Source organism: Apium graveolens, chromosome 9, assembly GCF_009905375.1.
Source record: "Apium graveolens cultivar Ventura chromosome 9, ASM990537v1, whole genome shotgun sequence".
Taxonomy (NCBI): Eukaryota; Viridiplantae; Streptophyta; class Magnoliopsida; order Apiales; family Apiaceae; genus Apium; species Apium graveolens.
Window position 1 is genome coordinate 279,031,241 of NC_133655.1, and position 22,742 is coordinate 279,053,982.

The window sequence follows — 22,742 nt, forward strand, 5'->3', positions numbered from 1 at the left end:
CAGAGAATGAATTTGATTTTGAATTCTATCGATAAATCTGCTAAACGAATCATCTGAACCTGTTTAATCTACTTTACAGGTCTTCCACAAATATTATACGCGGAATTGAATTAAGGGTAAAAAAATAATTACTCATTTTACGAATATTATACGCAAAAAGGCGGAAACTTTTTATTTTTCCGTAATTATTATGCGCAGAATGATATATATTTTTTTAAATCCTGCAATGCGATTCTTTTCGAATAATTTGGTCCCAACTTCCAAGTTTATTAGCATGAATTCCAGATGAAAACAGAAATTTATGGGCATTCTCTCGCTTCTTTCTCAATTACCCGGTGACGCACATAAATAGAAACACATATATTTCATTTCTCAAAACACAGGTATCTGTCTCTCATCTTCCTTCTTCAATAACTTCTCAGGGTTTAAAATTAAATCATATTTACTAAAGATTGTGTTTTTCCTTCTGGGCTTACCTTATAAATTGCTAAAAATGGTTCATTTATGTAAGTATTAATTTTCGATTATCAACTTTCTGTGCGCACCCAAATAAAGGGTTCTTGATATTATGACCAATTATGTGAATCTTGATTTTTTAAAGAAATTATGACTAATTATGTGTATCAAATAAAGGGTTCTTGATATAATGGCTAATTATGGATTAATTATGCTATGCATTTGTGTTTAGCACAAAGTTTGTGTGTAAACCCTAATGCTGTCGAAATTCTTACAATGTGATATGTAAGAAGTATATGTAATGGAAATTCTTACAGGATATTATGTAAGAGATATGTTGAGTTGAAATTTTGGGTTGCCCCTTTGGTTGGTTTGGTACACTGATCAAATCTTGATCCTCGGTTGGTTTAGTGGGAATGTTGATCATATAAGACGGGAGTTGTTGTTTTGTTTGTATGTGCGAGTGTGTGTTGTATTAGACGTTTAATTGTTAATGACTTCGCAGAAATGTTTAGTAACCTGTGCGGGAATTTAATTTTCGTGTTTTTGTGGAATTAGAGTAGTTAGGCGCTGTAATTTATTATTACTAGGTGAGGCAACAATAAGTTGATGTTTCGGTTTTGTACATTGGAAACTTGTGGGGGTACCTATTTTTTTTACACACTGGTTTTTATTTTTTGTAGACTCTTCGTATTTAATTATGTAAGTGATGAACCGAATTTTAGTAGTTTTGGGGATAACCTGTTGAAACTTTTGTGTATGGGTGAAAAGAGTATGTCGTAAAAGCATTATATATATGATATGACCAGTTGGAACTTACACACATAGACAATATAGTAACTTGTAAGTAGTAACCGAACAGTTAGTCTGTGTGGTCGCTGCTGCTTGTTATAAAAGTTTTAGTACTAAATTACGTATGATCTTGATACCCAGTACCTGGATTCCATTTCAAGATTCACGTATTATGTACTGCTATGGATCGTATCTGTATTAAATAAATAGTTATACTAAACACCTTAGTTACCCAGACTCTTCATTTTGCTTCGAGTACCCCTGTCGGACACTCGACACTCGGACATGGGTATGGACACTTGGACACTTATATTAGGCCAAAAACATGTAAATTTTTCAGAATATTGCCGAGTACGACACTTGAATACGAACCCGTGTCCGACACCCATACCCGAGTCCGAGTAACATAGCTAAACACTGTGAGCCTCTGATGCTCTTCATAAGTTTAATAGACCCTGCATTTATTTCATGGTGACCCGGACAGCCACTTTGCATTGTATTTACTTGTATTAGTAAGAGATTATTATACTAGCTTTGGGAGATAAGCAGTTTGAGTAGTAACAGATATTGTGTATTTTACTCCTGTGATGTGCTTACATTATATTCCGGTGATGTAAACTAGATTTGCGTCAGTGTAAGGAAAGCTCATGGATTTCAAACTGGATCCATTTGATGATATTGTCTCTGACAATGCTGCGAAAACTGGTACTCCTGAATCCTTTTCCGTTCAGATGCTGTTAACTCACTGTGGTTTATACATGATATGGATCTGGTGTACTATAAGTGAATAAAATTTATATGCAGCTAGGCCTAGTGGCAAGTTTCGACCGAAGGCCAAACCGAAACTAAGAAAGGAATCATCTGCGTCAGGCCAATCCACAGGGTGCAGTCAGGCTATAATCGTTCCAGAGAATGAACGTAAAAATGCCCCAGAAAATAGTGTAGATGGCATTGTAGTAGTTCCTTTACCAGAAGATAATAGAAGTTCTGGATTACGAAACCACCCTACAGAACATCTTTCAGATAACGAGGCATGGACATAATTTTAAAAAAAACAAAGTAATTTAAGTTTTTTTATATACAATATACTTGTTCAGTTTGATTATGCTTTTTCTTCTTTACAGAAAGGCGATACAGGCTCTTTTCCGGAAGTGTCAGATGGTTTTCTTTCTCAAAATACAGTACTAACTGGTAAGAAATAAAACCTTTCATATGTGGTATGTTCTTCATTTTTTTTATTAGATACGCCCTCAGTCTCTTCCAATTCTTTACATTGGATTTGGGCACGGAGGTTAAGAAAAAATGTAAATAAAGAGAATAATGTTCCTGAGGTTACCTCACCTAACTCTCCTGAGATAAAAAAATTCTCATAAAATACATGAGGGTATTATTGTAATTGCATAGAATTACATAAATTTACAAAAATGCCATTACTATTTATATTAAAAACCACATGCACCTCAGTTAAGAATCCTGAGGTAACCTCAGAAACATTATTCTCGTAAATTAGTGGTGGAAAGTAAGAAAAGCGAGAAAAGTGATGGGACCGATATATAATTTAATGTAATTTAATGTATAAAGTGGGTGTAGTGGAGGAAAGTAGTGGATGTAGGTGATTTTTATATTATAAAACTTTACTATTTATGAAAACTTTTGTAATGTAAAGAATTGAGAGGGGCATCCAAAAAAGGAAAGTGTAGAGAAATGAAAGGGATTGAGGGAGTAGTTGCTAAAGTGTCTAAACATTTCATTGTAAGAGAATAAATCTTATTTCCCTTTCTTAGTTATGGATGGCTTTATCTGAGGAACATGTTGAACATTAATTTCTGTGAACTCTAAACTACAAATTCCTTGTTCAGAGACACAAACCACCTATGCTAAAATTTCCAGGAAGGATGAATTTATATTAAGTACAGCACGTGTAGATCATGGACTGCGGCCATGCAACACTAATAGTTTTCGCTTAGCTCCTGAACTTCCTATATCTCTTGATCCATTGATCCACAAGGAATTTACTCCCAACACAGCCGAAGATTTTCAAGTTGAGAATAAAACGTTTGAAATTGATGTATTCATCTATATTATTTATTATTATTGATTCTATGATGTCATACATATTTATGACTTAATTCAGGAAGGAAACAGTTCTCCGTGCCTGGAAACTCTTTCTAACCCAGATGATGTTCCATCAGTACCTTTTCAAACTGTTGACTTGGATGAAAGCTCACTTCCTACAAATGTTCCAGCTACTGATGTTCGTGTTCAAGCAGTTTTATATGATTTTTTTGACTTTGTTGTTTACAAGGATCAATTTTGCATCACTTCAGGATATACTGATTCTTTCATATATATGATTTTTATCTGATATGTTTTTACTCAATCTACATATTCCATTCTTTTGTTTATCAGAGGGGACAAGGAACAACAAACATGGGGTTGGGCCATTCTGTCAATCACCATCGGCCCTCCACATCGGGTCAAGGGGAGGAACAACGTAGATCTTTGAAGCGCCGTGGAAAACAGATTCATATATATCGATTAGTAGATGAGCTTGAGGAAGATCTTGAAACTTGTAAGTTTCCAGCTGAATATCCTAGAGGTTCTTCTGTAAATGAAGACGACCATTCTGACAAAGAATATCAAATGGAAGATGAACGCCAGAATAAAAAATTAAGTGGAAAGTCTAAGAAACCTGTTCGAAATCAAGAGAAAGCAAATGAAGTGTCAGTTCCGTTGACCAAAAAACCATCGAAGAAGTTCTCGCACTCAACTCGTAAACGTGGACGATTTGGTAAGTGGTATATTGGGTTTGGGTATAGTATTGTGGCATGATTGCATGTACATATTTATTTAAATTATCATCTAATTTCATTTCTTTGTATCAGAGAAGGGCTGGCTTAAAACCACAGAGGATGAGATTGAAATCTCAGACTTGTCGCTTAAGGATATAATTGTTCTTGGGGAGTACAGGGAGTTGACAGCGGTATGCATAATAAGTATTTCAATTTTTCTTGCTTGGCAATTCTATTTTCTCTGGTAGAACATAAGATTAAGTATTTACGTTTCTGTTACGTTTTTAGTAATACAAGTGGGCTGATTTCTAATATCTTTGTTCATATTTATCTTCAAATCTTTGTCCAGAGAAAAAATCAAGAGACATCACAAGCGCCAGTTATGAATCAGAGGTATTAATATTTTTTTCTTGTTGATTTTAATCCTGTTCAGAGAATCTACGTAAAATTTCAGTTAGTACAATGGATGCACATGTAATTTTGAGTATATACAATAAATACTAAACACCAGGCTTGTGTGACACTGCATGATAGAGTGGTTGGTGGCAGAGGCGGACTCACCATATGCCCAGTGGGGGCTATAGCACCCACCGGGATTTATGGGGTTTTCAATTTTTTTTTTTGCTTTTTGCATATACGGTACGATCTTAATACTCCTAAGTACATACTTACCTATAGAGGTACATGTATAATTACACAATTTAATTAAAAAATATTAGATCTATCGTTAAATAGACTATGATATATTCTTTTTCATTTGATTGTATTTATTTATAAATGTATTATCTTTGTACATGATATAGTTAGTGATGGGCCGATGGCAATGGGTCGGATCGGTTTGATTTTCGTAATATTCAACTTCGATTCGTTATATTTCGGTTTGGTTTGAGTTCAGATATTGAAAATGAAGATCCAAATTTGATTCGTTATATTTTTTCGGATTACAGGTCAGTTTCGGTTTTATTCGGTAAAAATAAATAAATTTATATTATTATAACAATATGATAGGTAACACTTTTTTTAATGTTAAAAATACAAAAGTAGTACTTTATACATGAAAATGTTATTTTCAGAGTAAGATGGACCGAAAAGACGATAATGCCCTCACATTTGGCAATTTTTGTTTACATTAATTTTTCTCTTGTACATGCGAAATTTTTTTCACTTAATTTGTTTTCGATAGCCCCCCTTAAACAAAATTTCTGGGTCCGTCTCTGGTTGGCGGTGAGCTTCTAGCAGGTGGGACCTTCTTGTTGTGAGAACACTGTATATTCAGCTTCAATTCCCAATGGTTATATTAGTATAACTAGACGTGTCTCTATGATGGAATATAGATGAATGGAGCACAGAACTCAACTTCTTGGTATTTAGCAGAAATGAAGCTACTAAACTTAAACAGCAATATATATAAAGACACTAGCAAATATGTCAAGTTATCTGAACTTGGAAGAAAATTGGTTGATAAAATATAATAAATTTGGATAATGTTCTGCGGTCAAGTACTCGAGTATCATTACATGTGTGATCCTTCTTAGCCTCTTCGACTAAACCTGTATAATTCATATAAATTTCTATGATGTTGTCATAGCTGTCTAAGCTCAAAAAGTTAATGGACAAGGGAAATGTATATAAATCATTAGTATTCTGTCATTTTGCGAGTATTACAAGATCATTTTTTTTGTTCTCTCTTTCTTGAAAATATTTGGGGGATTTTTTGTGGGACTCATCATTTTTATTCATGGTTCTCTCTACAATCAGATGTCTCACTAGATAATACAACCCAAACTTTATTGAGGACCAGTTACCCACATGACATTTTAAATTTTATGAGCTATGTATTGTGCGGCTTCTTAGTTTTCTTTACCAAATTTTCCCTAGCATGATACTTATCTTTATCTGAAATTCCATTAAGACTATTTTCCAGATTGTAACTTCACTTATCTATCTAGTTCTGCCTATGCAGCCTAATTAATAATTTGGGATAAGCTTTTGTCGAAACTTGATTCTTTGACCAATAACTTTTACAGCAATGCTAAGTCTTCTTCTGGTTATTGCGAAGATGATGATGTTTTTGCTTCTGAACAAGGACAAGAGTCTAATGACGAACAAGAAAAAATTGCAGTTGAAGATAATGGTACCTACTTTAACTACCATACTAATATGAAGAAAGCAGCGCGTGGAAGATGGACAAATCATGATACTGAGTTGTTCTACAAGGTTTGTCTTACTCTTACCTGATTATATATAGGGTGCCCTTCCCCAACCAAGGGTGATTTTTACTATAATATCAAATAATATTATAAGTCGGAAATAAATAGTTCTGCACTATGTGAAGTAGCAGGTTTATTTTCTAACAAACATCCATATGCAGCATACTTCTGATTTGACAGTGCATAGTAGAAAGCATATGTTACTCCTGTTAATTCTCTAGTTAGGAGGTTGGTTAATAAACCATCTGAATTTGCTGATCTCACTAATGCTCCTTTTTAAATGATTTTTTAAGAGGCCTAATTTTGATCTTGTAATATTTGCAACTGCCTTGCAATTATAAAGCACTTACAATGTTGATAATCCTGACTCATTGTTTCACTTTTTGGCTAATAAATCCTCCATCTTTTAACAACAGGGTCTGCAGCAATTTGGAACCGACCTAACAATGATAGCTCAACTTTTCCCTGGTCGCACTCGTAATCATATAAAACTGAAATACAAAAATGAAGAGCGAAAACACCCTATGAGATTTCATGATGCTCTCATTAATCGGTCTAAAGGTAAATTGATTCAATATCTTCTGTCCCCCAGTTTCTTGTATAATATTTCAATGTTTTTTCTTCTAGAGTTTTAGTGTATAGGTAACTGTCGAATGAGAATATTTAGTTTAACAAATATGGTCTGTCAATTCATGTCTGCGCGTGTACCAGTTTTACTGCTGAAGTAAGTCGAATGAGAGATTTTGCTAAATAGTGTAATATGGCTAACATGCTGTGTGGATGTGGTGCGTGAAAATTATATTAATTTGTTTGTTCCAGGTCATTCCCAATTTGAGCAAATTGTTAACCGGATCAAGAAAGCTGTTGCAAAGCGAAGGCAGAACTTCGACACAGATGACCTGGATGGTTTATCAGGGGAAGAGCGGAATGAGATGCCTCCTGGAACCAATGTATGTTCCTTATTACCCTCTTCTTGTTTGATTCAATATCTCACAGCCCCTATATCATATTGCTTTAATACCCGAAAATTAGCATTTTGGAACTCTTCAATAAACTTTACTGTCAGTTTATCGTGGTGGTTCATCATGCTGTCCTGATCAAGTTTAGCAACTTTTGTGAATATTAGCAATCATTTTCACGCATGCAGGAGGTACCAAAGCATGAGAGGCTGGATCAGAGTGAAGTCGAGCACAAGGAAGATGATATGCCTGAAGCTACAGATCCAGTAGAGTCTGTAGAGTCTACAGACAGTGAAGACGATGAAGAAAGATGGAGTCGATTCAGAAGTGACTTGTAACTGCAATGCATTGGCTATCTGTTGACTAAAGTTTTCTTCTTAGTTGATATATATTTTTTTAATTTTTGTACATGTTTAAGCTAAGGGCCTGTTTGGCAGCAACTTATAAGCTACTTATGGCTTATAAGTCCGTAAGAGCTTATTAACGAGTGTTTGTCGACCCAACTTATAAGTTAAATTTATAACTTATAAGCTGATAAGTTGAATGTTAGTAATGACGTATATTTTCTCAACTTATTTTGATTTTTCGCTTATTTATTAACCTCAGTTTTAAAATAGATATTTTTAAATGTTAACCAAACTTAAAATTCAAGAATTAAGATAATTATATTAAATATTTATTTATTTTAATTCATTTAAGAAAAAATTCTGACTTATAAGTAAAATTATTCAAACACTTATTTAACTTATAAGTATTTTTTTACTTTTCATTTATAATTCACTTATTCATTTTAAGTTTTCCTAAACGGGATCTTAGGCTCTGTTTGAGATTGCTGTTAAAAATTGTTGTGATGTTAGAAAAAGTGCTGCTGAAAAAAGTGCTGTTGAAAAAAGTGCTGTTGTACAGATGATTGTTTGGTAATTTTTTTGATACGTATATGTGTTGATGCAAAAAATTAAAAATAATAATGATTTTGGTAAGGTTTGATGGTGAAATCAGCATCTGTTTCTCGCAACAGCTGAAAAGCAGCTTTTTCTAAAAGCATTGGAGGACTTGTTTTCTCTAACAGCAGCTTTTAGGTCAAAAACATTTTTCCGAAAAACAGTTTTTAAATTTTACCAAACAGTTTTTCAACTGGTTTTCAGCAAAAAACTGCTGTTGCTGTGTGCAACAGCAATACCAAACATACCCTTGGTAAGGTTTAAATTCACTCTAACCAACAGAACCTCTGAGCCAATGTCTGTTTGCTTCCCGGTTAAAATCAACTATTAAGCATGAGGATTGTATGTGTGTCGGTGTGTTTCAATAAATTGATAAAAAAAGTATTATTGGAAATAAATGCAAAAGGTGTGGCTTATATAGTTAGAATAAAGACACCCATTTTATATTTAACTCAAATTAATTCACAGGCCTAACATATAAGTCGGATTTCTGAAAAGTTTGAAAGAAATATTTGTATTGGCTTATTTTGAATGTATAATTTGACACAAATTAATATATATACAATTCTTGGTACTGCATCCCATATCTTGTATTTTTTATTTTTTACATTATTATTTATTAACTCATAATTCTGAATAACAAGGAGGATTTTTTGAAAGCAAATAAATCTCCTTAGCCCTCAAAAGCCATGCGTTCCTATTTTTTAAAAAAGATAAGTAGCCTGAAAAAAAAGAAGATAACTAGGGTAATAAAAGGAGAAAAAAGATGTAAAATACAAAACAAGAAAAGGTTTGACATTGTGGTTGAGTTTTTGTTCTCTCATTGTCGATCAGGGAAAAAAATAGAAGAAGTTACTACATATCTAATACTAATTTTGTTGTTTTTATTTTTATTTTCGCATGTTCTTGTTCCATTCAGTATTCTCTAATATAAATTTCCGAAAATATTTTATATATTATTAGATAATCTATACTATCTATATCTATACTATACTATAATAGCCGGAATAGAGATAATTTGGTTTCAACGGTTTGGTTCAACGATAATTCTCTAATTTTGATTATTACAAAAATAGATAAATAGTGTTATATCTAATAAACTACTAAATTATTAAACTACTACTAAATATAGTATACTTATCCTACTAAAATACGAATATAACTTATCCTATTATTAAAAGATATAAATAATAGTGTTATATATATAAACTACTAAATTGTTAAACTACTAGAAATAATCTATTTATTCTACTAAATTACGACCACATGTTATTTTATTATTTTTATTATAAATTTATAATCATTATATATTTATATAAATATTTTAAAAATATAATATAACTGGATAAATAAAAATTTAAAATATTAGTGGGAACCCGTGCATCGCACGGGATTTATGCTAGTAAATTTTAATAAATGAAAGAATCAACTTATATTTTGATACAATTCATGAAAAAAATACTTTCACAATAATCTCTTTAAAAAAATACTAATTTTTAAGTATTAAAATAATTTATATCCATAATTTCAATGTAGTTGGGTAAAGCCCAGATAAAAGCCCAAATTAAAACCCCTCTTTATCCTAAACCCTGAAACTCCCCCACTCTCTTCTTCTCCCTTAACCCCTAAAACCCATTTTCTTGTATCTATCTATCTACCCCATGTATCTATATCTCTACACACACCCATTTTAACCCTCTCAATCCTCTAAAAATGAAAGCTTTAAGAGTCTTGCGCACTCTTTCTTCATCACTCTCAAAACCCCATTTCAATTCTCCCTTAAAACACCCAAGATTTTACTCAGAATCACAACCCCAACTCATTTCCACCCCTTCTGAAGATGAAAATGGTGATGGGGTTTTCGATAGTGCTCAATTTGAAATACCCAGTTTGGAAAATCTTGGAATTGGGAAAAAAATTAAAGAAGATGTTGGGTGGGATGAGAGGTTTAGAGAGAGAGCTGAGGAGAAGGTTTTTGGGAAAAAAGTTGAGGGGAAGAGGGGGTTGAAAGTGGTGGAGAGGGAAGAGCAGAAAAGACGGAGAGCTGCGGTTTTAGCTAGGACTTTGTTGGAAGCTGCTGTAGGGAAAGGGGATGAGGAGGAGGATGAGGTGGATTGTTTGTCGGTTAAGGAGGAGGATCAGAAGTCTTTGAATGTTGGGATTATTGGGGCTCCTAATGCCGGGAAATCTGCACTTACTAATTTTATGGTATGGGTTCTTTTTTCGACTTTTGGTGTTTGTTTTTGTGTGGTTATGAGGTTTAGGATGTATAGATGATAGTGCATTGTTTGCAAAAATAATTTGCAAGTAGAATATGGTTTGATGTAGAGATACGTGGTTGCTAAGGGAAAATGAGGCGGAGTAGGCTAATTAGGCTTTGAGGCTTTATATTGATTTTTTTTATTTATGATCGTCTGTAAGTTGTAGTATATGAATATATAGATAGATATAATTCAAAAGTAAAAAAAAATACTTGAACAATTACTCTAAACTCCAAGTATTCATTAAGATGAATAAGTATTAGAGCAGAATCCATCAGGATCATTATTAACAACACATGAAGCTAATCAAGCAACTGCCTGTAGATAAAAATTATCCGTAAAGGATCAAATCATCAATGTTTTCCCTCGTGTCTTCATTTCTGTTTACCTTTTAACCTTCCTTGCGAACATTTTTTAGACGTAGAAGTCGGTATTTCACCGTAATCATAATTATTTAGAATTATCTTTAATTTTTATCCAAATTGCGATTTTGCCAGTTATGGTGGTGCTAACCCCTTTTAAGTTATTTCATTATGTAAACTCTTATAGCGAGTGATTGTGGGAGCGGAATAGCGTTAGTTATAATGATTAGCTGATGGATTTAAATTTTAAAGTTTTATGTATGAACTTAGGTTGTCATAATAAGAGAACCTAAACAGGTTGACTCTTCTGCTTGTTTTTCAGCTTACGGTTAAATTGGAAATTCATGCTTCTCTGACCTTGAATGATAATTTATAGGAAAGTACCTCGGTATTGCTCTTTTTATTGTACCGTCATGGCATTTTTTCCCATCATATGTTTGACCAGAGGTGGAGTGGTATATCGTATTTCAGTAATTGCAACATCCGAATTTTAAATGCAGCGGCATGCAACTAGATTAGATGTTCAATTGGGATTTCAGGTTCGGGTGAGACTTATGTCAAGTTGTACCAATGACTTCTTGAGTTTGATATCTCCAGGAAGGTTGGAACGTAGAAATGGAGTTTGAGTAGAAATGGTTTGATAACGTAGCTTTTTATTTTCAGTGATATGAGCCAAACTGGGGTATTAAGTCCACAACCAAGGTAATCACATCTATGCGCAGTCGCCGAAGGCAGCTTTGAGAGGTTTAATTGTACTTAAAATTGTGCTTTGAGAGGTTTAATTGTACTTAAAATTGTAGACTATGAAGTGAGGACAGTGAACAATAAGCCCCAGGTCTATTTTCATTTGTTGGTTGTAAAGATATGGAGAGGTAGACTTTATGATGTGATGTGGATACTTTTTAGCAATGGAAAATTTAGGTTCTTTCCTCAATTAGAATGAGTTCTGAAATTATATATTAGATCATGTCTGTTCATGCAAGCACTCTTAGAACTATGATGATTTTGTCTCAATATTTGGAGGCCAAAGCTGTGTATCCAGCAGTAGTAATTTAGAATTTCAATCATATAATTACTTTACAATTCAACAACCACACAGAGCAAATGTGTAGGAAAATTGTTTTGCACAGTTTTTTTTGGAGAAAGTATGGGATGTATGGCCATAATGAGTTGCAAATTAAAACTCTTCCTACATGAAAATGCAAGTGCAAAGTAACAATGAAATTTGAGAAAAATTTCTCGAAGAGTGGGAGGGCCGGAGAGGGAATGTAATTGAATACACATCGAAAGAGGGAGAAAAAGATGCAACGCAATTAGACAGCTAGTATTTATGGTAGTATTTAAACTTATTTTTTGTTCAAATGATTTTTAATTTTAATTCCTCTTAGCTTTTGAGTCAAGTATTGAGATTGAGACTATGTGGATGTTTTCCATTGCTCAAGATATATTTGCATCTAGTTTAGATTTATATCAGTATCTGCAAAGTTCATATATTGAATTAGCAAAAGAGAAAAATAACTTCATGTATTTAGTAGCTTAAAAGGATTCATAACAAGCTAAACATGGATAAGAATTATAATATTTGACGAAGTAACATTATCAAGTACGCCCAGATTACAGAATTCTCTCTTGCTAAAATATGATATTTTAATATGTTATGTATAACCATTTAGTTAGCGCATGTAATGCTTTATTAGGCACAGAGTGGTTATTGGGATTACACACACATATATTACAAGAAATGATGTGTTTGGACCATTTTATCGTGATTCCTATTCTAGATTGTACATATCTGTGTCACTTGATAAAAAGTTACTATAAGATGTTTATCTGTTGTCTTTTTCTTTTGGTTTTTTTTGTCATAGGTTGGGACAAAGGTTGCTGGTGTTTCCAGAAAGACAAATACAACCACACATGAAGTTTTAGGAGTGATGACCAAAGGAGACACTCAAATTGTATGTCCCTATTGTTGAAGTGTCGTCTTAAAATTGTTATTTCAATTATCACTGCCAAACCTATATGTACATCTAATGATTATAGTTATGTTGGCCAAATTAGAATTCTGTTAGGTACTTATCTCCGGTGTCCCTCTACTTGATGTCTCTTGAGCTGTGTTTCATGCTTACGAAGTATGTCAGGCAATTGCAATTTCTGTTTCTAGTGGGAAGTAATGGTTCAATTTGGATGTCTGTTTTAAAACGAGTTGTGAATGTATTAAAGGGATTGTATACTTTTATTAGGCTCTTATAGGACTGCTCAATATGATTATTTCAATTTTTCATTGATTTTCTGTACAGTGTTTCTTTGACACCCCAGGGCTTATATTAAACAGAGGAGGATACCCATCCAAAGACATAAAAGTTCGGGTAGAATGTGCGTGGAGTGCAATTGGTCTTTATGATATTCTAATAGTTATTTTTGATGTTCACAGGCACCTTAACAGGTTAGTATTGGTTTGTTTATTTGCTATATTTTTTATGATTAATCGTATACTTCGATTGCTAACTGATATGTAACGTCGTAGGCCTGACAGTAGAGTTGTAAGATTAATTGAACGAATGGGTTCTGAAGCCAATCCCAAACAAAAGCGCATTTTATGCATGAATAAGGTAGATTTGGTTGAGAAGAAAAAGGATCTGTTAAAGGTAGCTGAGAAATTTAAAGAGCTTCCAGGATATGAGAAGTACTAGAACTCTCTTCTTACTATTGGAAACTAGTTCTGTTGGCCTCCAAGTAGTTAATAATATTACATTCCTTTTGTTTCAGGTACTTCATGATCTCTGGGCTGAATGGTTCTGGAGTCAAAGATCTAACTCGATTCTTAATGGAACAGGCATGTTTGTTTTCATTGGTTGCACCTTCATGATAACTGTGTTATTATTGTTTACTTCATAAGTATCACCGACAAGGTTGCTATCTTTTCTTAAAAAAGATAGCTGAGTGAAGAAGTTAGATGTACTACAATTTTGTTAATAATTCCTCATATGTATATTACTTCTGATAGGCTGTTAAACGACCTTGGGATGAAGATCCCCTGGCACTGAGTGAAGAAGTCATGAAGAATATATCGTTGGAAGTTGTACGTGAAAGATTATTAGACCACATACATCAGGTAGTGCTTGGAGGAAGCAAATTTATCAAATTCATTCTTTTGTTCTTCTCCAGAGGATATATTGCATTATATTTCCTGTCCCACTGGTTGCTTCACTATTTTTCGAGATTTTTGACATGAACTTTATTAAGCAAGTGAAAGAGAAGGAATTTTATAGAATCAGGTTAAGTATTTTCACAATAAGCCTTGTAAATATTACAGGAAATCCCATATGATATTGACCATCGGTTGGTAGATTGGAAGGAGTTGCGAGATGGCTCTATTAGAATTGAACAACATTTTATCACCCACAAACTGAGCCAGCGCAAAATTCTTGTGGGGAAAAATGGATCTAAGATAGGGTAAGTTCATTTACTTTTCTCTGTCGGCGTATTCTGCTTTTTGGTGCATGAAGTTGGATTTTAACAAGTATTTCTGTTGCATCCATCTGTACCCCTTGTTTAGAGGCCTCTAAATTTGCATGTGTACATCAAATATGTCATGTGCCAATGATTCCATGTCTCACAAAGCTGCCTATGCTTTCTTATGCACAAACTCAGAAGGATTGGTGTTGAAGCTAATGAAGAGCTGAGGTCCATATTTAAGAGGAATGTCCATCTCATCCTCCAGGTCAGACTTAAATGATGCAATTAGCCAGATGACTTGGAGCTGTTTTTTTGGCCTCCTAATCGGGTGTACATAGTAAAAGCTTGTTAATTGTACAAGTACCCTATCTGAATTGTTTTGCGTTCTCTGGCATACACGGAGTTCTACATGACAATGAATATGAAGCTTGCATTAAGATTCAGAGAGTTAAGGGCTTTAATGTTTTGGATAAATCCAACTTCCCAGTGTATACCCCTTTTGTAGTTGATCCTCGATATCTTTATCTGTTCGGCCATGGCATTCTTTAAGACTGCTACACTTTGTTTCTTAACGTTTTTTATACGGAACTGCACCCAAAATTTAAAGAATTATAACCACTTAATCAGTCGTTTTAAAGATTCCAATATTCTTAGTCCAAGCAGCTCCTTTCTACTTTGGGAGTTTAAGGGCTATAGTTTGCACCTGTTTTTCTCTATTCATTGTTTTCTGGGGCAATCTATTTTTTCAAGTGAACTGTATAGAAATTCTCCTTAGTTCTTAATTTTTTAGTTGCCTTTATAGGCCTGTTTGTTTAAGAAGGCTAAATTAACATACTTAGCTTATTTGTCATGAAATGGACCAAATAGTAATTGAATATAATCAAAATGAACTATTTCTTCCTTTTTTTCCTTTGGATATCTATCGCTTTGTGTCTAGTATTAATTTTTGACTGATACTTTGCATAAACACGAATTTGGACTTGCACTGCCCAAAAATATAAGTAGGGTAAACTTAACTTGAATAGGGTATACTTTCAGCCTGAAAGTTTTCAAGAAAGTTTGTTCAATCATGAAATGTTTCGAGTTCATATAAATTAGGCCAAAACTCGGCTCTGCATGATTATAATTAAGCTATATGTTATTTAGCGAGTTGTAACAAATTATTTCAGTTAATTACTCATATCAACCTAACAAATATTTTGATCTTTCATTAGTTGCTGATTAGTGGACTATACAGGCTAGCTTCTGTTGAATTATTGTAAACTAAAGAACAGGCCACCATGTTTTGTTTTAGGAATAAGATGCAATATGGCATGAACCAAGCCATTCACGAACAAGTTCGAGCTCGGCTCGCTAAGGGCTCGGTTCGACTCGGTTCGTTAAGGGCTCGAACACAAAAATGTGTTCGTTAAGAAAACGAGCTCGAGCCGAGCTTTTGGTATGTTCGGCTCAAGCTCGGCTTGGTTCGGCTCGAAAAATATTCAATTTTTTTTTATATATATATTTGATTATTATGAATTTTATTCAGATTTTTTATAAATAATTTTAAATTATTGAACCATATGAATGTCAAAATATATTTTTTAGTAATTTGAAAAAAAATCAGATAGTAAAAATTATTTTTTTATTTTGATATTTTAATAATTAACAAGCGGCTCGGCTCGTTTTGACGGAGAAAACTTGTGTTTGGCTCGTGTTCGGCTCAGCTTAATTTTGTTCGATAAAAGCTTGTGTTCGTCTCGTTCGTTAACGAGTTCGAGCTCGAACACGGTTTTATGTTCATTAAGAAAGCTCGGCTCGGAACAGCTCTAAATATCTAAATATGGGCGTGGAAAGATATATCGATGAATGTGATGTTGAGTTTAAATAATGCATGTGATTGAAAAGTTCATGCATGATATTTACTGTCACACATCCTATCAGTTATTCACATTTCACCATTCTTGTGCAAACATATAAGAAAATCTCTAAGTTTGAGTGCCTCAGTGAAGATATCTTCTTCGAAGTCAACCCTTTTTATCACGTTTGACAGTAGTTTTACCTTCTAATTTTTTTTTTTTGCCAAATACCTTCTAAATACTTGAAAAAGAAGAGGAAAAGTTTAAGTTTATACTGCAGTTTTATGTTCTGTATCTCAATACTTAATTAATACAAGAAATGAATTGTATAATTTATTGAAATTAAATTGATAAAGCTCAAATGGTCTCTCTCTCTCTGCAATCTTACTATAATATGCATAAATAATTTACTATGACTAATATAATTTATTAAGATTATATTGATAAAGCACAAAAGGTCTCTCTCTCACACACACACACAAAAGAGTAATTTATGAGAGAGAGGGGGGAAGTTCCTTGAAGGTAAACATTTATTTCCAAATCTGAGAAAAAGAAGCTTTTTACTAGAAAAGGAGGTTTCTTGAAGGAGAAAACAAACTTCCAAATCTGAGCAGCTCCACTTTTACTAGTTTTGGCTGAAAGAAATATATATACATATTCGAGGCAATCATATTTTATGAAAAGTATTGACAAGGCCAACACAATGGGGGTGACTGCTGGTGCGTGAAGAAGCTCTGTCTGACTTGTATATGCTGCTGCAGACCTGCCAGCTGCATGTTCCCTTAACAAAACTAAACAAAATCCAAGAGTTTTGCATAAAGAAAACTTGATGACTCAGTGAAAACAGCAAGATAGAGAGTAAATTTAAATCAAGTAGAGAGAGATACTTGTACCTTCTTCTCCTGTGTGTCCTGGAATTCAAGTTCTGATAACTTTCTGTGTGTGCATGTTTCTGATTTCTGGCCCCAACTTTTTTATTTCTTCTAACACTGTCAATTCAATCACTTGGCTGAGATGGGATTGGACACAGATGATCTGAAGCTTTGTCTGTGTATGTTATTCAGCCCTCCCTGTCTGGATCATTCATGCTAATTTAGGAGCAAGTGGTCCTAAAAATATAGATCAAAACACAAATTCTTTAAGAACACAAAGACTATTTAGCTAAATTTTTAGTTTGGTTTTGAAAGTCTTCCTTGAGCTAGGGGAAACCAACCACAGCCTAACTAAAGTCTAAACACAAACCATATCTTGTTTCAGTTTTAACCAATAGAGGAAATGATAAGAGGAGATATTATCCAACTAGTTTTAAATCTTACTACTTTTGCATACCTTTTGAACTGCTAAATGGTAAGATCTCTTATCTCTATTTTCTTAAAAGTTGTGTTCCAACTTCTTGGAGCAAGGCATAACTCTTTTTTTGCCATATGGTAAACTTTATCAAAATTTTAGACAAGTTTTATTAATTAAAAAACAGGGTCGTTAAGGATTCGGGGCAGAGAATAAGTGCGTTATATTTTTTTTAATTATATTTTCAAATGAGATATAGCGGATATGTTATGGTAGGGCTAAGTTCTAAAGACGAGAAGTTTTCTAGATTGGTCTCAAATGCCTCGTCCACAACAATTGAAAAAAAGTATTTGCAAATTAAGAAGGAAATGTTCCAAATCCAATGCCATGCATGTCATTGTTGGGTTATTTTGACTTTTGGGTGAAATCCAATTTTTTGGTTACTGTTCAAATTGTCAAAACTACCTGCAAAAGCAAATTTTATCTTCTCCTAACTCATTATCTATGTACATCTCCGATTAGTCTGCTCTGCAGCTTCAACTTTGTCCTTCCTTCCTCGGCCATGACAAGAGATACATTGAATAGATAGATGGATCTATCAGAAACAGTACTATCACCCTCCTTTTCTTCCCCCACATGCACCAAAATATAGAACAATAAATAAATGCTTTTATTATAAAGAAAAACACATAATAATGTGGTTGCATCTTTCGTGTACTTCATAATTCATTATCCCCACAAAATTATCATTGCTAAGTACATTTTTTCATAATTATTCAAACTATACACACCCGAGAGAGAGAGAGAGAAGAGGGAGATGGAGAGAGATGGAGAGAGAGAGAGAGAGAAAGGGAGAGAGGAAGGGGGAGAGAGGGAGAGAGAGAGGGGGAGAGAGAGAGAGAGAGAGATGGAGAGATGGAGAGAGAGAGAGAGGGAGAGAGAGGGAGAGAGGGAGAGAGAGGGAGAGAGAGAGAGAGAGTCAATATAACGTGGCTACCTCTTCATATACAGCATGTAATCACTCTCCTCTGGTCCTCCCCGTCAAACAAACCAGTCCAAATGAATCAAACAAACAAATATCACAAAGGCAAAAAGAGTAACCATGCAATACTTCTTAGGTTTCCTACTTAGGACTTGTGGCCTTGTCTTTCTCTATAAATATGCTAGCTTTCTACCCTCTAATATACCCTCATTCTCCCTCAACTAATATTTATAGAAAATCACAACAACCTTAAATTTTCCACTACATTGTTTCCAAACTCTCCAAATATATTGTCATCAAGAAAAACCTATCTTTCATCACCACAAATGGAAGCTTTTAACACACATATTAACTTACCTTGCATTCCTTATGCATTCACTACAATAAGTAGTGCAAGTTGTGCCTTCCCTGGTTCAATTACAGGCACAGTAACTCCCTGGATGGACACCAGGATCTGGAGTAGGCTACCTCATCGTCTCATCGACCGAATCATCGCATTCCTCCCACCTGCTGCATTTTTTCGCTCCCGGTCCGTTTGTAAAAGATGGTATGCCCTTATTTTCTCCACACAATTTCTCGAAATGTACCTCCAAGTCTCCCCTATTCGTCACTGCTTCATCTTCTTCAAACTCAAAAGCCTCAAATCTCACATCTACAAAAACAACAATGCACCCTACAACATTGATCAAAACAGAATAAACTGTGAAGGGTACATGTTTGATCCTCAAACCATCACCTGGCATTGTCTTACCTTTCCTCTAATCCCACCCGGATACTCGCCATCATCGTCCTCTGGTGGCCTAATCTGTTGGGTATCCGATGAAGCCGGTCCGAAAACCATATTCCTAAGCAACCCTCTGTTTGGTTCACTAACTCCATTGCCTTCAACATTAAGGCCAAGACTTTTTCCTTCAGTTGGCTTAACCGTCTCCAATTCATCCATCGACATTGTACTAGCTGGAGACGACATGATATCGCCATACGCTGTCAAGAACTTAACAACCGAAAGCTTCCACATAGACAGCTCAGGGTTTTACTCAATATGGGGAACCACCTCTTCTCTCCCAAGACTTTGTAGCCTTGAATCAGGCCAAATGATTAACCTACACACAAAATTCTACTGCATGAACTACAGCCCTTTCAGTGTCTTAACCTACGACATTTCATCGAACCTGTGGTGCAAAATCCAAGCACCAATGAAAAGGTACCTAAGATCACCAAATCTAGTTGTGATAAACAACAAGCTTGTCTTAGTTGCTGCAGTGGAGAAAAGCAAGCTCAACGTTCCGAAAAGCTTGAGACTCTGGGCCTTACAAAGCTGTGGCGCTGCATGGGCAGAGATTGACAGAATGCCACTACAACTATATGCACAGTTTGAGGCTGAGGAGAATGGCAGAGGGTTTAACTGCGTTGGGAATGGTGAGTATGTCGCGGTGGTGATACGAGGCTCAGGCAAGGCGGTGCTGTTTGACATGGGGATGAAGAGGTGGCAGTGGATTCCGGCTTGTCCTTACGAAAACGGTGGCGGAGAGTTGCATGGATTTGCTTATGATCCTAAATTAGCTACACCTGTTACAGGGCTTCTTGATCAGTTAACAGTGCCATTTTAGTCCTGCATGATTAGCTAATACACATACATGATTGAGCCGCAATATCATGATGATCATGTTTTATGTTTTATTAATTGTAGTCATGTAATGATTAATGTTATGCGTTTAATGAAAAGAAGGGAGTAAAACTTATGCAGTCGTAGCACTACGAAAACACGTTATATATGAATGGAGGCCTGCACAACATGCATTTAGATACATGACATTATATAATAAATTGATAGCTTTGCAATCATTTATGTAATACGAAAATAAATCATGACGGATATATATATATATATTTTTTTTTTTATTATTTTGGGCAGATTAGCGAGGTATGGGAGGATACTAATGCATTATGTGCGTAGTTGTAGCAGAGCACTTAGAATGATAATTAAGAACACCGGCAATAAAATTGGCGTAATCCAAAAAAGAATTGCAATTTGATTGTTTTCAAATATAATTATTTCAGATTATATAAAAATATCTCACTAATTTTTGAAATGTGATACCGCCTAATGTTAATCAGTTTGAAAAGACAATTTTACCCAAAGATGTGAAAAGTTATTTTTCATTGTCCTTGTGATTGTATAGATTGGTATTTGGATTTGGAGAATCAAAAGACTATTATCGACAGTGTGGTTGGATTAATTTACTTAGTATCGCCTGATTTCATATATGGAATTGTAGGATTAAAGTTTGAGAACTAAGAGTTATAGGATGAACATATGAATTATGCAGATAATTGTGAGTGTTCGAAGGTAATCACATGATCTATTTAAGTATTTTTCTCTGTTTCTTATCTCATTTTTTTGCTAATTTTTAACATTTATCATAACATAGATTGGTATTTTTAGATTGTGTACTTTGTGCATTTGAGGTTTTATTAATTCGCTTAAATTGGTATTCGAAGATAATTAGTACTCTATCTTATTTTATTATCGTGTTACATGGAATTCTGAATCTCGAAGTTAAACATATTATTTTAGTAACTTTATAATTATGAGATATGACTGCACCTTACCGGATCTAATTCTATTATCCCGTTACTTGAAATTCTGAATCTCGAAGTTACATATATTATATTATTTTGGTAATTTTGTAATTGTGAGATATGACTACACCTTGCCGATGCCCCCAACTTTGTAATTATCATGTTACTTTGTTTAATTTATTAGGAAAAATTTGACATTCAGATGGTACAAAAATTATATTTGTCAAATGATATTATTCATTCAAAATTCAGATTTTTGGATCAATCATATCATTCAAAAATATTAATTATTCATATAATAATTATTCATATTTGCCAAATAACCCCTTATTCCGTCAAGAAATTTTTCCTTATTCATTTAATCTATTTTATGTTATTGATTTTGATTGTATGTAATATTTGTATTAAAATGCTATAGACATCAATTTCATTCAATCTATCATCATCATCTACATATTTTGACATGTAACATGAAAGTGATTATTTTTATCCATATTTTTTTTAAAATTATCGCACTATTCTTGTTAGCATAAGCTTTTGCATCTTCATCTAATAATCATCCTCTTTAATAGTTATTGATTAAGAGGAGTTAAACAAAGAACTTTATGTCAGATGAAGGTACAACAACCAATAAACAACCAATATTTGTGTAAATTATCATGAATTTAGTTGAGTCATGTGTTAATATATGTTCATCTCTTGTGTAACCGGTAATAGACGTTTATATGTTATGTAAGAAAGGTAGTTCTATTCATAGTTCTACATACTATACTTCAGTACTATTATGTAATTAGTAGGGACTTGGTTGTGCAATATATATAATTAATATTAGCTATATTAACCATTAATTGTACAAGAACGATATATATAATATTAGAATATTAGTACTGCAACTTAGCCTTCTCACCAACCTTAAACTAGAAGTCCAACTGAATGGGTCACTGAGACATGTTTTGAATCATGTCATTTTACTTGACGGACGTCATGAATGTATGAGTTCTCTTCTGTGTGTTTCGTAGACTAAAGATTTGTTATCCCTCAAGTGTGCAATCTTATTTTTATTTATACTTCCTCCGTCCTTAAAAACGTTTTCTATTTGTATTGAACACGTTTGTCAATGCACACTTTTAATTGTTAATATCTTTAAATTTATATTAGTATTAAATATAAAAATTTCACTGTATTAAAGTACTGATAAATACGAATCCAACGAGATCACTCATGACTATGTTTGATATTATAGATTAGACGTAAATTAGTAATCAATCGCTTACCGTGAACAGTATCGAAAGTTAAATTAGGAAACGTTTAACGGGACCGGGGGAGTATTAGTGTAAATACGGTAGGTGTTAGGTATATATGGAGGATTACATGCATTTTTTATTTTTCACGGCGATGAGATGTTTATTTTATGATTGTAAAACTAATTATATATGGGTTGATGGAATTTTGCAAGCGTAAAGTTTAGAATTTTGCACTCTATACTTTGTTCTTCATTATCATTTTTTCGAATCTAAAAGTTTTCAGTTGGTGTATCTTGCCAATCTTTTTCCTATCAGAGGCATGTTAGAGTTCTTCATCCTGGAGTGTTCCATGATAGTGAAATAGCCTGTAAAAGGGAGTGCAGTAGGGACATGATTATCGTTTGATCACCCTCACAATTACAGAGTATAATACTCTCTCTCTCTTAAAACATTTCCTCTTTACTTAAAAGCACATGTTTTAAGAAAATTACATAATCTATTCTTAGTAATGATTGAGTGCACAATGTTGGAGGGAGATTAGCTAAATTCCCCCCCCCCATTTTGCTTTTTCAAATGACA

At 33.9% G+C, this 22,742-nt stretch overlaps 3 protein-coding genes across 3 annotated transcripts; all 3 read left to right on the forward strand.

The window, feature by feature from the left end:
* Positions 1–246: 246 nt before the first annotated feature.
* LOC141687432 (uncharacterized) lies at positions 247–7,765 on the forward strand. The gene is made up of 13 exons (XM_074492707.1): positions 247–383; positions 1,871–1,953; positions 2,053–2,279; positions 2,373–2,439; positions 3,108–3,289; positions 3,383–3,502; positions 3,658–4,039; positions 4,134–4,231; positions 4,390–4,433; positions 6,068–6,257; positions 6,667–6,811; positions 7,070–7,200; positions 7,398–7,765. The coding sequence occupies exons 2-13, from the start codon at positions 1,896–1,898 to the stop codon at positions 7,545–7,547; spliced, it is 1,794 nt and encodes a 597-aa protein (XP_074348808.1). The 5' UTR covers positions 247–383; positions 1,871–1,895; the 3' UTR covers positions 7,548–7,765.
* A 1,957-nt stretch (positions 7,766–9,722) lies between these two features.
* On the forward strand, positions 9,723–14,947 carry LOC141687204 (GTP-binding protein ERG). The gene is made up of 8 exons (XM_074492400.1): positions 9,723–10,358; positions 12,639–12,728; positions 13,071–13,216; positions 13,298–13,456; positions 13,540–13,606; positions 13,778–13,885; positions 14,087–14,226; positions 14,425–14,947. The coding sequence occupies exons 1-8, from the start codon at positions 9,864–9,866 to the stop codon at positions 14,507–14,509; spliced, it is 1,290 nt and encodes a 429-aa protein (XP_074348501.1). The 5' UTR covers positions 9,723–9,863; the 3' UTR covers positions 14,510–14,947.
* Positions 14,948–18,586: 3,639 nt separating this feature from the next.
* LOC141686815 (protein UNUSUAL FLORAL ORGANS) lies at positions 18,587–20,115 on the forward strand. Its single transcript, XM_074491894.1, has one exon. The coding sequence runs from the start codon at positions 18,663–18,665 to the stop codon at positions 19,944–19,946; it is 1,284 nt and encodes a 427-aa protein (XP_074347995.1). The 5' UTR covers positions 18,587–18,662; the 3' UTR covers positions 19,947–20,115.
* The last annotated feature ends 2,627 nt before the right edge of the window (positions 20,116–22,742 follow it).

Bases quoted from the DNA above. Each gene is read 5' to 3' on its own strand.
- LOC141687432 (XM_074492707.1), top strand. From the start codon at position 1,896: ATGGATTTCAAACTGGATCCATTTGATGATATTGTCTCTGACAATGCT. The intron at 3,290-3,382 runs GTTGAGAATAAA...GACTTAATTCAG, and splicing joins ACACAGCCGAAGATTTTCAA to GAAGGAAACAGTTCTCCGTG. The intron at 4,040-4,133 runs GTAAGTGGTATA...TCTTTGTATCAG, and splicing joins TCGTAAACGTGGACGATTTG to AGAAGGGCTGGCTTAAAACC.
- LOC141687204 (XM_074492400.1), top strand. From the start codon at position 9,864: ATGAAAGCTTTAAGAGTCTTGCGCACTCTTTCTTCATCACTCTCAAAA. The intron at 12,729-13,070 runs GTATGTCCCTAT...TTTTCTGTACAG, and splicing joins CCAAAGGAGACACTCAAATT to TGTTTCTTTGACACCCCAGG. The intron at 14,227-14,424 runs GTAAGTTCATTT...GCACAAACTCAG, and splicing joins AAAAATGGATCTAAGATAGG to AAGGATTGGTGTTGAAGCTA.
- LOC141686815 (XM_074491894.1), top strand. From the start codon at position 18,663: ATGGAAGCTTTTAACACACATATTAACTTACCTTGCATTCCTTATGCA.